This window comes from Alligator sinensis, unplaced genomic scaffold (assembly GCF_000455745.1).
Source record: "Alligator sinensis unplaced genomic scaffold, ASM45574v1 scaffold237_1, whole genome shotgun sequence".
NCBI classification, from domain to species: domain Eukaryota; kingdom Metazoa; phylum Chordata; order Crocodylia; family Alligatoridae; genus Alligator; species Alligator sinensis.
Window position 1 is genome coordinate 474,210 of NW_005841849.1, and position 15,072 is coordinate 489,281.

At 46.4% G+C, this 15,072-nt stretch overlaps 1 protein-coding gene across 1 annotated transcript in view; it reads left to right on the plus strand.

Moving 5' to 3' along the window:
• The first annotated feature begins 250 nt into the window (after positions 1 to 250).
• Positions 251 to 15,072, plus strand: part of LOC102379568 (allantoinase, mitochondrial-like) — an 83,655-nt gene continuing 68,833 nt past the window's right edge. The window contains exon 1 of the mRNA XM_025209067.1: positions 251 to 322. Within this exon, the coding sequence (XP_025064852.1) occupies positions 251 to 322 (72 nt within the window). The remainder of the gene's footprint in view (positions 323 to 15,072) is intronic.

The window sequence follows — 15,072 nt, forward strand, 5'->3', positions numbered from 1 at the left end:
AGTTGTGCACTGAACCCACAGGATACAGCCCTATCCTCCACAAAGTAAGTGCCAATTTGAGGGCCAGCCTGTACTGCAGCAAGGCTCAGCAATGTGCATCTTGTTATTCACAGCTCTTGATTCCTCAGAGGTTTTACTCCCTAATTGGATTGTTACTGACAAAAAAGAAGATTTTACTGTTGTCAGCAGAACGTGTGCAGCAGAGCCGCGGCAGCGAGAAACGGGAGCTGATTTCCATTCTGCCTGCTGCATGATTGATAAGACTGCTGGCAGCGTCCTCATCCCCAAACCGCTACTCCGGGCGCCTGAAGGAGCAGAACAGGTACGTTTGCTTTTCAGGTGCCAGCTTCAGCTCTCAGCAAAACAGCTCTTGGGTTGATTTAAAACCAACCACATCTGGCCACAGGGGTTAGAAATAACTCAGAGCATCAAAACGTCATTCCTTCTGGGTGTAATTGTGTTGTTTGGCCGTGTGGATTGGGCTTTGGCCTTGCAAGCAGAAGAGCCTGGCCAGGAACCTGCTGTGAGACCTCTTTACTTCCACCCCTTGGGGAAAGCAAGACGGTCCTGTCCCCAGGGGACACCGAGCCTCGGACCTCTGGCATCCAGGAAGAAGATCCTTTCGGAAAACTAATGCACCTCTTTACCCTAGTAGTGCTTCCCACCCAGGGCCCCACCCTGGGTGCCCCCTTTTCCTCTCATTCGCCCTTTGGCCTCCTCTCTCCTTCCATTGCATGGCTTCCTCATCTTTCTTCCCCCTGCGCTGCCCTTCCCCCTTCTGCCCAGAGCTCTCAAGCCTGTGCTCAGCACTGGCTACTCTTTGAGGCAGTGCACGTGGACAGACCTGGGCTGGAAGAGGGCAGCCAACGTGGAGCGGGAGAAACAAGCTCCTAAATTGTCAACAGCTCAACTACTGCACTCGGTGCTACTGCCCCTGCCACTGTACTTGCAAGGCCAACTCGTCCTCAACCTACATGCCCCTAAATGGATGTAGCCACGCATCCTGCTTCAGTCCCTGAAAACATTATAGGTGGATGGATCCACCTTCTCCTCGCCACTTTTTTGCAATTTAATTGTGAGCCTCGGATGGCCACAAGTTTATAAATAGATGCATTAATGGATTTTTTGGGACTCAAACTGAGCAGGATAGGATCATACTTAGCAGATTTAGGCACCTAATTGACCCAACAATACCATCCACGCCAGGACAGTCAACAGCTGAGGGCGAGAGGAGCAGCAGTCATTAACTTTACATCTGACCCACCCCAGGGCAGACTGTCCTTCCCTAGGGGAACTGTGAGAATCTTCTGGAAAAAGAAGATAATCTTCCATTTCACTGGAAATCTTCCAGGAATTTTCTTATTTAAGTTTTCATTGAGACTTTTTTTAATTAAAAAATCACCAGATTATTTCTAAAAACCTTTGGTTGGGGGGAAAACTCCACATTCTTGCTGTTTTTAATGTATGTCTACACAGGGGCGTAACGTCATCGCTGAGCACCTGGGGTAGCTACCCCACAGGGACAATAGCAACTGCTGGTTGCTGCTTCTAGTGCTGGTGCAGTAGCAGCCATTTTTTCCCCACCCTGTGCTCAAATCAGCACCCAGGGCAGCCACCTTGGTCAGCCTGCCCAACTTATGCCAATGTTTCTACTGGAGGAAAAGGAGGGAAGCTGCTTAAAAAATAAAGCAGACTTATTTATCCCTCCAACACACCTTTTTTTCTCCCCTGGAAAATGAAAACCCAAAGAATCTGCAGAAAATGGCCTTAGAAAAATGTAACAAAAAGGGGAGGGGAAATTCACAAAATGGAAAAAAGCACTGGGAAAAATGAAAAACTTGGAGCAACATGAACATTTTTCAAAAAATGTTGTGGTAAAAGAAAAGGGTATGTTCTGTCCAAGAATCACATTACAATGGAAATTTTTCAACCAGCTGTATTCATCGCATCATTGTGAACAAAATCTTTATAAGGAAAGAGGGAGTATTTGAAGAGGTACAGCCCATTTCAAAATTAAAGGGGTATCACTCACAAAAGTAAAAAATCAATTTTAGATCGGCACTGCAAAAAATATTCTCACCAGCACCAAGTCTAGGCCATGATTCAGGAAAGCAATTAAGCACCAGTTTAACTTTAGTATTAGTAGGTTCCAATCATGTCCTTAAATCCCATTTATTTAAAAGTTCAGGCACGTGTTTCTGTACTTTCCTGAATGGGAAGGAATTTAAGTATGTACTTAATTACAGTCCTGAATCAGGGCCCTGGCAAGCACAACTACGTTTTCAAACATGCTTCAGTCGTTTCTATTTTGCTGATTTCTTTATTGGAAAAAAAAAATGTTAAGTTCCATGCCAAAAAAGCTATTTTTCTGCAAAATGACAAAACATAATCTTGGACCATATCAGCAAATTTTCAAAAAGCCATCTGCTTCCGCTTACAAATACTGAAATATGGTTGCTTAGGATGGCTCTATTCTGGGCAGAGAGCTAGCAATTTAAATTATGGAAGAGTTTAATCATTTCTTTAAAAGTTAAACAAATTCTACAAGGCACTTGACAACTGCCAGTTTCAAAAACTTTTTTTTTCTGGCTCCTGTATTTCCAAAATATCTGTGTTTTGCAAATTAAATATCAAAGGTGTTTTGTCTGTGACTAGGCAAGCAAGCACACTGATTTACTAAAAAAAGATCAGTAACACTTTAAAGTGAATCTGTAGTGATTCTTAATAAGTAAAGTTTATTCCTGCTTTTTAGACACAACAAACCATCTTAGTGATATCATAGCCCACAATTATCAGCAAGGGCTGACAGATTCCTATCTTCATCAAGTAATTGTTCCAGCCTACTGCATTGATTTTCCATCTGGACACATGTCCATCTGGAACTGCTTCAAAAGGGCAGCAGCTGTTACATTCTAATTGTTACATGTGGACAATCCAGGAGCTATGCAAATATGGCAAAACCGCTCCCGCTTTAATCCTGGATAAAGCAGTCATAAAGTTGGAGCAGTTTTTCTACTCTCAGGCATTTCTTGGATCATCATGGCTGCCATAATACTCTAACCCTACTATTGCTACCCTTAGGCATCTATATAGTCCTCACATCCATAGTACTCAAGCACCACACAGTCTTTCCTATATTTATCCTCACAAGAGCTAGAGGAATTGCCAGACCGTATCAGTCCTGAGGTCCATGTAGCCCTGCATCTCTTCTCTGAGATGCAGACACAACACATTTACTACAGAATAATTTGACTTTACTCCATATTAAAAGTTGGATTGTACACCAAATACAAAGCCAGTGAAGGTCCATTCTACTGAAGTGTAAAGTTACCCTTCGGAAAGTCAGGAGTAACTATGCATCGGTGTACATTACACCAGTGGATATTTTGTGTATGCTCCCTTCTCATCAAGTTCACCTGAGGGTAGCATTAGCTCCCTGAAAAATCAGCTCCCTCACCACCCACTGGCTACACATTGCAATAGCACTTGTTGAAGGACAGTACATTATCCATGGAGTGAAGTCCAGGGTAAACTTAGTAATCATATCATGTATCCACACCAGGCAGTTACCAGCTCCAGCTTCTTCAGGGGAAGATATAGGGACTCCACAGCATATAAGGTCATCCACCCTTCGCTTAGGTCTCATTCTGACTCCTACTATTTAGATATCATCTTAAGCCTCGAAGCACAAGTTTGACTATCCCTTCCTTAGCTTTTGGTACCAGTAGTTATGATAACTCTGTATTAAGGAAACTCTCTTGTACATTAGGCAAGTACCATTATTCCTACTGGACAGATGGGGAATTGAGTCACAGAGAAACCAAGGCCTGTGTCATTTATAACTTGCCACCACAGGCTTATCATCATCTGAACAAGAAACAATGTACCAAGTGACGTCATTTCTAGCCTTGTAAATAATGGCCATGTTTGAACACATAGACAACACATACTGAAATTCCAGGCTAGGGCTCAAACTCTGGGTCAGTCCTTGAGGGACAAAACAGGCAGACACCTGCCAAACAGTGTAGCTGGGGGGTCTTCTTCAATCAGTACCATTCATTTCTATCCTTATGTGAGGTGGGAGAGGTGTAGCCAGAAAACACTGTGCTCCCAGAGGAAGAGGGAGATTCCAGCTGGGGTAATCCACTGCACCCCTTAGGCTGCTTTCAGTTACAACAGACTGGATCAGAGCAGGGGAACAGAAAGGAAGCTTAAGGCTACATTTCCATCTTCCTCAACGCTACTATCAAACAGTCAAGCCATCTCCAATATTCTCTCATGGTCTCATATCCCAGAATCCTTTCTAAACAAATAAAAAAATAAGCAATACATAACCATCTAGAACACGGACAGTTGACTGAGCCACACTGGGTAAAAGTGGAAATTTCCATCCCATGCAGAATGCGCTTGACAATTACTGCTGAAAAAAAGGCTAGAGACAGACGTGAAGTCACTGGATTGGTTCTGAATCTCTTAGGAGAATTGCCCTTCTTATCTGAAGAAAAATCTGTTTTCAGAAACTGGAAAGACCTTAGGCCCACCTCTGATGATGAATAAGTGTTTGCAGATTATGTGTATTTGTCTGTGTGAAGTAAAAATATTTGATCTGTGGAATGAATCAAACAGGAAGTCTGATATGTAAATGACTGATAATGCACCTTCTTGTCATCTAGTGATCTGACCTAGCACATGAATGAAAATGATTCAATCAAATCAATGCAGATGAGAAGGAAAACTGAAAATTAACCCAACTGTGCCAGAACCCTAGTGGTTAAAAATGGATGTGTCTCCACTGAAATCAATGTGGTCTTCCATGTTATGTCCTCTGAGGCCTGGCCCATTGTTTCATGTACTCATAAGGCTCCTAAGTCAAAGTGGTTTGGGGTTTCAAACCCATGTGCAAAACAGAAGCAATGAACTGAAAGAAAAATAGTCATGAACACATGGCATTTATGCTCCCAAATCCTCATGTATCTCCTGTTTGCAACAGTCTTTAGGCCAAGAAAGGCAATATTCAGGTATTTCTGTTTAGGAAGAAGGGTAATATTTACTGAGAATCATGAATATTGACCGTGGGTAGTGAGGCCAACATCACTAAACATCAGTTGGAAAATACTCAGCGGCTGAAGTTTCAGCTGAGCCTGGACTTTCAGCCACCTGCAGAAAACCCGTGAGGGTTGGCATGGATCTGCAGGAAAAGTATCTGGATTATAGAAAAGCTCTTAAGGCAGTGATTAATGTGTTTCTACCTATTCTTGATCCAGAATGAGAACAACTCAAAAGGTAGACATGAAGGAGCAAAGAAAGGAAGGTCAGGGGCTGGTGACAAGCTGGGGTCAGAGTTAAGGTGATGCGGGTGGCTGTAGCTCTGCATTTTTCACTTGCTAATGTTTGGTTTTGTGTTTAACCCTAACCCCTGTCCTTTAGCCTTAAGTTACTGATATCTATTGTCCTCTAAACTTCACTCCCATCAGACACAGGCTTTTTGTCTGAGGCATTCATTAGCCCATATCATAGGTGTAATGGCCAATATGTTTGTGCTCTGGGTGGTGGCAGGGGCTGTGCCAGGGGCTGGGCTGGCTGCTGTGGTAGTTGTCATGAACTCTCTCTAAATGGGTGCCCAGCCCTAGTGCCCCAGTTGCTCACCGCTCCTCACCCTACTGGCTCATGTTTTGGCACTAAAAACAAAGGTTGAAACTAAGTGGGAGATTCTGTTACTACCCAGCTGCACACAGCCCTGCTGGCCCCTCTGCAGGACATATCTGAGAGAGGGATTTACAGCTGACTCCCCTCAGTCTCTGCGCTACAATTCCCTGCAGCAAGTCAATGGTGTTGCTATTGCCCTGCAGCTGCTTGGGGTCAGTTCTATTGAGGTAGTGGGCAGCTAATGGGTTTAATACACATTTCAGATACTGAGTCGCAATGCTAAGAGCAGCAGCTTTTAGCTCTGGGGGAGGAGGAAGGAAATGGCATTATTAAATTGCAGTGCTAATGAAGGCCTCAATTGTGACACAAGACGGGCAGGAGTAAGGCCAAGAATGGCTCAGTAAAATGCATCTGGAATTGATGTTCACAGAAAGCAGTTACAACTCAGTTCTCTCCCTTTGCTCATTGCAGACACTGACTGCTATTGCTACCTCTGCTCTTCCATTTTACCTCTTCTAGACCCCAGTACACTCTCATCAGTGCTAGCAATCTCACAATGGTAAACAAAACTGATATTGCTACTGGCCAGTCTGCAGATATAGCCCTTTACATGAACTGTTATATATGAAGCCTGGTTTGAAGCCAGAACCACAGAAGCCAGGAGGTCTGGTCTGAGGATGCTGAAGTCTGAATTCAGCCCCAGATTGCCTGAGTGCCCTCTCAAGCCCCAGGTTTCTCCCTCTAATGCTGGTGTCATAGGCATCAAGTACGTGGGGGCTTGAGGGCCCTGGCCCCCCTGGAGAAGAGGCTAGAGTGACCACCTGTTCCTAATTGGGTGGAACAGTCCCGAAATGGGAATACTGAGTCCTGGTCCTGGGATGCATAACTCCAGGACAGCATTTGTCTCAAATTCCCAGTGTCATGCAGGAATCTGTGTTTTCCATTCACCATGGAAAAACATGGGAAATAGTGGGTTTCCCCTTATAGGCTGGTAGAGTTCCTGCCTGCAAAGGGCTGCAGGGAATGGGACACAGGGGGTGCTATGTGCATGTGTGAGCATGCATACATGCACGTGGCCAGGAAAACAGCCCCAGGCAGCAGTAGGGGCTCTCCCAACTGCCTGCAGGTAAGTCAGGGGGAGAGGTAAGGGGGCAGATTGAGGCCCTCATGGTAAGAGAGGGAGTGCAGGGGCTGGGCCTGGGGGCAATGCTTCGTCTGTGCATGGGGCCCAAGGTTGAGGCGGGGAGCAGGACAGAGCCATGGGCAGCTCATTAGGGGGACATCGAGGGGTGCTGGCTCCCTGCTGCTGCGCTCACTTCCAGGAAGGGGGGCATGCACCCCCCAGATTTGCGTGAAGGGCTGGGGCACATGTGAGCTGGCCACTGTGGGCTCAGGACTCCCTGCCCTGCTACGCTCCACCTGGGAGCCCCACACTAGCTGCGCCACCATGGCAAGACACCCCCTGCCTACGCAGCAGCAGCAGAGGCAGTGGCATGGAGTTGTGCCCCCCACTGCTGCCAGGCAAGCAGAGGGCACATCACCATGGCAGCATGGCTGGCACGGGGCTCCTGGCAGGAGGGCAGCAGGGCAGAAGCCCTGAGCTGACTCACTTCACTGGGAGAAACACATGTCACCTCTTGTCCTGATTCTGTTGGTGCAGGACAAGCAGCAACATGATCTCTCCACTTTCCCCACTGCCCCAGACCTGCACCGTGGATCTGGAGCAGTGGGTAACACTGGTGTTCCTGTGCCTTGCGTGGGTATGGGGCAGTGTATAACACTGGGTGTTCCCCCACGAGGCTGGCTGAGTGGGAAAACACTTTTCTCCACTGCCACAAACCCATAGAGTGGGTCTGGAGCAGCAGGGAAAGCTGGGATGAGCAGAGAAGCATGGGGCTGGCTGAGTGGAGAAGCACTTTTCCCCTGCCCCAAACCTATGGTGCAGGTCTGGGGCAGCAGGGAGAGTCAGGTTTTCCCTGCCTAGCCAGCACTATGGTGCTGGCTGAACAGGGAAAGTGCCACAAGATAATAAATGCCTGCTGCAATAAAGCAGAAGTCTATTATTACCTTTTGTTGCACCACTGAGTTTTCTGCCGTATGGTGCAACAAAGTATATGGATGCCTGTTTGCTCTGTATTTGTGCTGCCTTAAACAATTTTAAGGTGGCAAAAATGAGAAATCAGACATCTGTTTCCACCCTTAGTCTCCTTTCATAAAATAGGCTCCTCATTCATTATACCAGCAACCCATTTTTACAGTGCCTAGAACAGAGTGTGCAACCCTGACACAGGGCTGCAAATAAATAAATAAATAAATAATAGATTATCTAATTGGACTCACTCTTGATGAGTACCTGAATTTTCCTGAGCTGGGCAACACTCCCAGCTCAGGGAACACTCCAACGCTTTCTTTCTCGGCTCCTGCTGACATTAAAAGCCCTGGTTTTATTTGCCATTCTCTGGCTGTGCAGTTAATCTTGTTACTGTAGAGAGCTCCAAAACAAAGGCCAATATTGCTAGCAGCTATAGGATAACCAGACCCCAAGACTGCACTGCACCTAGCCAGCCTGGGATGTGAATCTGATCCCACCTAGATCTGAAAGAGGATTCTGTTCTGATGGAACTTGCTCCCTGTGCATTATGAAGTGAGGACTTGCTTCCATGAGTACAGTGCTAGCACATGGAGGTGTCTGGCTTTCATAGAAGCAGCATGAAACCTTGGAGTAGATGCTGAAGTGGAGACACAGGGCAAGATATTGTCTGTCCAGCCCACAGACACATGAGAAAAAATGGAAAGGAATCCAGGAGAAACCAATAGAAAAATAAATCAGAGGTGGCCAGAGCTAGCTGTTCTGCAGCACTGTTAGTTTGTCACTTGGTTAATTCAGCTGCCTTAGGTACTGGCTCCATCACTGTTTCAATGGGAAACAGAAATACTTGGAGACTCTAAGTGGATGGAAAACTTGCCTTTACCCCCCATCCCCTCAATTAGGACTTGAGCCAGGAAGTCAGTGGGAGCCCAACCTGAACTACTGCACTTCCTTGTGGAAAGTGCCTTGACCCAGTACAGCAGTATCTAAATTGAAGCTAGATATTCTACAAGCTTGTGTGTTTTGTAACTTCTTGCCGCACTCCTCTCTGGGTAATCACAACAGATAGCCATAGTCCTCTTAGGGTAATGGTACACCGAGGAATGTATTATTGCTCTTATTGTAAGACAGAAAGCATGTGGCTGCTGCAAAAAGCATGTTCAATCACAGTACATGTCATTTCTACATTGATGCTTCTTAGAACTAAAAATATGGCCCGTTTCAGAGAGGAGATGAGTACTGAACCCCTGCTATGACTAAGAAGGAACCTGGAAGATTGAATCCATGGTGTCCTCCAAGCAAAAAAAGTTGTTCTGAACTGGGGAATTCCTTAGAAGTTGTGGAATGCTATTGACCATGAAGGGAGTCAGGATCTGCAATGACTTCTGTGACCTTTGGGCACTAAGGCTAGCAGGAGAGGTGCTCCAGAGAGGCCAGGGACAGACTCTCAAGTAATCAGTACCCAACATGCTCAGCTCTTTTGAAAATTCAGCCCTATGTATTCAAGCTAATTGCACCTAAATCCTATTCCTCTTTGGGTTCAAGTCTTAAAAAAAACACAGGCTCATTCTGTATGTGATAAGCAGAAGGCACAAAACTGACTGACAGCAGAAGCTGCAGAATGATGACTAAAATAGGGATGAGTAGGTACAAATGGTGCCTTCTGTTATGGCTAGCACTGGATGCAGCCATGATGGACAGGTCCCTGATAGATTTTGAGGGCTTTCCTGTGGTCATTTATTCAAATATTTTTAGGGCCTGTGCTCTACACAAATGATTTAAATATCCCCCACGCTCAACTGAATAATAAAACATCAATTAAAGATCCCACTAATATATAAAAAAGGATTTGCTCAATTGAAAACACCAGCAAAAGAAGTCAGCTGTGAACTTGGGCTACATCAGGCAATCAAATGTATAGAGGGCTGGGAGAAAGGGGACAGAAGAACTATGAGGCCACACTCCTTTCATTAAAAAGAGGCTAGTCTGCAGGTGAGGGTGGGCAGTGTACAGCTGATGAGATGATCTGTGAGAAAGAAGAAGCTGACAGACCTCAGGGAAACCACTCTCATCTCCAAGATGTAAAAGGATAGAATTAAAAATGTACAAGCAATCCTGCATGTCTCTAAAAGACTGACTAAAACTAAGTGGAACACTGCTCCCGTTCTTCTTCTCATGTCCTCTCTGCGAGTGTTGATGGCAGGCATTGAGCAGAATTTGCAGTTTTGTTAGAATCTAACAGGGCCACGGTGTGAGCGCTCCTGCCATGGCCATTAGGGCAGTTGGAACTGCTCCCCAAGGCTGGGGGAGTCCAACATGTTTCTTGAGAAAAAAAATCTTTATATATATCACCCTTTGCTCAAATAATATAAACCATGTACAAGTTCTGTACAATATGCTACACAACAATGACCACTGTTCCCATATACCTAATATATTTATAGAAAGAGAATTACAATTCTAGCTTATCTATATTAAAACCTACTGTTTTAATTCACATTCTATTAAGGTTATATTTAAGCTAGATAGCTCAGCTTCTGAAATCTATTAGATGTTTTCTACATCTTTACTCCAGGAAAAATTCCACTTCATTCCAGTGGGAATTTTTTCTGGGTAAGTACGTGAAAAGAATAGAAAAAAGACCTCAGAATTTGGCTCCTGTCTATTACAGCTGGTCAATAAATTACATGTTTCCCCCCAAAAGAAGTCAACAAAAATAAAAATATTTCAATTTTCATCCAAAAAGAAAAAAACAGAGAGAGTCAGAAAATGGACTTTCTCATTCATGGGACATCCCAATATACTGACACTGGCTTTTCATCTTAAATGAGTATCAAAAGTCCACATATCCAAAACATTCATGTCATGGAAACCCCTGAGAAAGTGTTGCTTGGGAAACAATGAAATGAAAATTTAAGACATTTCCAATGAAAGCAAGTCATTTCCAATGAAAGCAAGTCATTTCTTTTAAAATATCTATTTAAAACTAATTTCAAACTGAAACTAGGTCCCAAAATGACACAGAAATAGAAACGCCAATGATTTTTTTTTTCCTTTTGAATACACATTTCAAAATGAACAATTGAATTTCTTTCTAAACGTTGATTCAACATATTTTTCTGTTTCTGTTTTCCTGATGGATAGCTGAGATTAAAAAATGATTTTTCAATGGGATAATTTGGGGCTAAAAAAATCCAGTCAGTTCTGAAAATTTCTGTCCAAAATCTGAAAAATTTGGGAACTTTTTTCCCAATAAAATCTCTAAGAACTTCAAGAAAATTTTCCAGAAAAAAGTCATGTAGATTGGTTTGGACCAGCTCTAGTTAATATATATTTTAATTGTTCCTTTTTAACGTCTGGTCCACTTTGGGTAATAGCTCATCACTCCTACTAAATGAGAAGAGGGATTGGCACAAATGTACGGGTGGTATGTTCAAACCTATCTTTGGGCTCCTACATGGGAAGACTGTGCCCTTTGGAAGCAAAGGGAAGATCACAGATCTGCTACTCACTCCCCTTCTAATAGCACCGACTTCAGGACCACTTTGCAGTTCTGAAGAGGCCTGACTTATCTGCCTGCCATGAATCAGCCATGTGGAGAATAAAGGACAGGACCCTATATGGGACTGAATGGCAACACAGCAGCAGACAAAGCAGACAAGGGCCTGTGTCAGGTGTTGCCCAAGCACTGTGACACAGCAGTGATTCAGTCCTGGGGTGAAGAGCAGCCTGCTGCCTTCTGCCCCCCACTCTGCCCCCAGCACAACCCCCTGATGCCTGTGAGCTTTCCTGAGGGGTTTCCCATCCTGCTCAGTACACAAAAGGCTCAACATTGCTTAGCTCACGAGACCCAACAAGATTCCAGCCAGAGATAGGGCTGGCTCTTTCCTGCATTAGGGCATTTTACACCTATGAGATAACCCAAAGGCCCACTGGGGTGTGTTAAGATCAACTGATCCTGTTAATTTAGCAGGGATTAGGTAATGAGATTTCTTTTAATCCCCATCACAGACCACTCACACCCCACCCCTTGGTTCAGTATGCCCTGACTCAACAGGATGGGGGGTCAACAGCTCCCTAGCAGAACAGCCCTTGACACTTCCATCACTTAGCAAGGGCCAGAAGGAATCAGTGCCCACTTCCCTTTACCTAGAAAATCTCTTGTTCCAGGCCCCAATGAGAGCTGCTCAGACACCCAGACTGCAATCTGCCTGCTCAGAGGAAGACCACCTGCCCAGAATCAACCACTCCACAAGATCAGACCCATCCCTCCACCAGGAAGCATCTCCTTCCCCTTCCCCCTGCTATGGGCACAGACAGGATCCCAAGCCTGAATTCCCCTTGCTGTGACATGATGCAATAGCCTCACACTCTGCCAGGCACCTGGCAGACACTGCTCAAAAGGCGGGAGGAAGCTGTGGGAGATGGCTGGGAGCAAGAAGAAAAACAACAGCCCTCTCTTCTGCTTTCCTCTGCACCTCTGCCGTATCTCTGTGGAGCCAGCAAAATCCAAGCAAGCTTCCCTTGCTGCCCAGAGCTGGGGCGCATGAGCAGAGTGCTCACAGTCCATCATGGGGTTTGTTTCCAAAATCAATAATTCAGGAAGCTAAGTGCAGTACCGACTGCAGCAATAGCTCTCACCACCCTCCAGCTGCTGGGCTCGTGGCTCCCACTGGGGAATGGAGGGGAGGGGGCGGAGGATGAGATCCTGCAGCCAGGAGTGAGGATTACCCTCCACGGGTTCCATACGAAGGCTCAGTATTGGGCCTTACTCCATAGTCATAGCAGCCATGACGCTGACAGCTGCTAGTAGGTTTCATGGTGGCTAATGCAGTAGAGGCCCCTGGCCCTTGCTTCAGACTCCAGCCAGACACAGGAGCTCCACTGTCACCACAAGGCTTATGCAAAGTCAACGGCTGCTTCCTTCAAACAACCAACACCCTCAGCTCTAGCCCACATAAGCCTTCCTCCATGGCATCTCGGAGGATGTGGCCCTACCATCATCATTTCACCTACCCAAGATGTGACCACTCCCCCAACATCCAGGGGGAGGGAAGGAAAGAGAAGGTGGAAGGGGACCCGCAATGAACCTGGTATGTTCTGTTTTCTGTCGGCCAAGGCAGGGACCAGCACTGGACTCCATCAGCAGGATATGGCTGCTCCTTAGTCATTGTATTTCCCCAGCAGCCTCAACTGCACCCCTTAAAAGCCCAGTGCAATATTAAAACCACTGTCAGATCCATATCACCCAATGCAATCTCGTTCACCACGAAATTACTTTTTTTCAAGTGACCAACTCGGATGCCTGGAAGAGGCAGGAGAGCCACAAAGAAGTGTCTGAGGCAGGAAGGATCCCCTGGGTCCCTCCTGCCTGTGCTCTGGAGCTGTCCAAAAATCAGCAAGTTTGGGAGAGGCCTGCTTAAGAACTTGCTCAGTGCAGGGGTTTTCCCTTTGGGTTGCAGCCAGAATAGCCTCTATAGGGGCTTCCCCACCCCAAAGCTCCAGCCTTGGGGGGATGCTCTCCCATGCCATGTTCTGTTTTAAGGGTAGCTTTCACTCCAGCTGATTCATGAGATCCCTGCCGTGTCTGAGAAAATGGATTCCTCCTGCACACAGGAAACCATCTGCACCCACTCTAGCTGGGCAGCCAAGCCCAGCAGGGGCAGGGGCATGGCAGGTGTGGAGAGAGAAGTACACAAACAATGGGCAGAACATCACAGATCAGGTGATATTGGGCCCAGATCCACAGCCAGAGTAAATCAGCCAGTGAGGGGGGAAGGGTTGTCCATCTGATTTCACTGGATGGAGGCTGATTTACCCCATCTGGGGACAAGGCCTGATGTTCTCATTTTGGAGGCATCTGAATGACAGACAACTGTGCAATTTGCACAGGGAATGCTCTTGTCAGGCCCAGTCAAACCATGCTGAAGACAACAATAGGCTGATGTCATGCTTATCCACTGCTCATTTCCAGGCTCTGAGTGGTATTTGTACTGCAGAACCAGCTCTGCTCTGGGAATCACTTTCCTTTTGTTTCTCAAGCCTTGTCCACTTTTTTCTCATTGCCTGGCCATTTCTCTGAGGTTTCTTTCAATATCAAGCCCAAAGCAAATGCCTGGAAAGTAACAGAGATGATGTCCTGGGAGTGTGGTACCCTGGAGCCTACCCATCAACAAAGGAGGTGTGCTGCTGTGTGGACTTGATTGTCCAGGGGAGGGAAATGAAGAGGTCTCTAAGTTACTCCCTGCCTGCTCTATGGGTAGTTCAGGGCTTTCAGTGTGAGTGCAAAGTCTATCAACTGCCACAGGAGATGCACTGTGGGGGTGACAGGCTCTCAGACACCCAAACCAGAGGTCCTATTCCCTTCCTTTCCTGCCCAGTGCAGCAGGACTTCTGTGAGAAGAGGTGGCTGGCAGGATGCTCAGCCTGGCACCCCAGCTCTATTTCACACTTGGTACAGACACCTGCCACCTCCGACAATGGAGGCCACCAGAGGTATGCCTGCCTGCACCAGGGCGGGCTTGGGCTCGCTCACTCCAGACCAGTCTGCTCACTGAGCACCAAAAAGAGACACCGCCCATCACTGTCCCTGGCACAGCAGAACAACCTGCTGTCCTGGGGATAAGGCAGCTCTGACATTCGGCAGTTCCTCCAAGCTCACAAGGCTCATGGGACCAGAGATTGACACTGCTGCTGTCACCAACATACTGCTAATATTTCGCCCCTTGCTTCAAAATGGCCGAGCCAATAGGTCTCATACAAGTGTGGGAAATCCACCCAACCACTGTTACCAGCCCAATGGTGATGGCCAGATAACACTGGATGGTGGTTCAAGAAACCCCTTGTACCTAAGCAGTGGCATGCTCCTGCTTATACATGGAGCGGATCTGAAGGGCTCCTGAGGGGGGTTTTGTCCAGCTCCCCTCCTCATCACACCTAAATAACTGAAAAAGTCACTGTAGGCTGAATGTCCCTCCCCTACTGCAGCCACTGAGCCCTCTGGAAAATGAGCATAAAAAAATATCCATGTGCAAGCTGTAACATTTTCTACTCCCTCTGAACAGGCTTTAATGATTGCAGGGAACAAGGCTCCGGTGAAACAGCACCAGACAATACAAACCCTGAGCACATTACTTGGAGGAGCCGCTCTTGGATGTGTCAGGGATTTGCTTAACATTCAGTGGGGAGAGCCCGCAAAAGACCATTCATCAGTGGGCGTTTTCATCTCACATCTGTAGCCCTTCCTCAGGCTGGAACCCAAGAGTCCTCATGAAACAGAAAGGCTGCGTTGTGTGTGCTGCACAGCAAGGGAGAGGGCGGAGGCTTGAGTCTCTCAC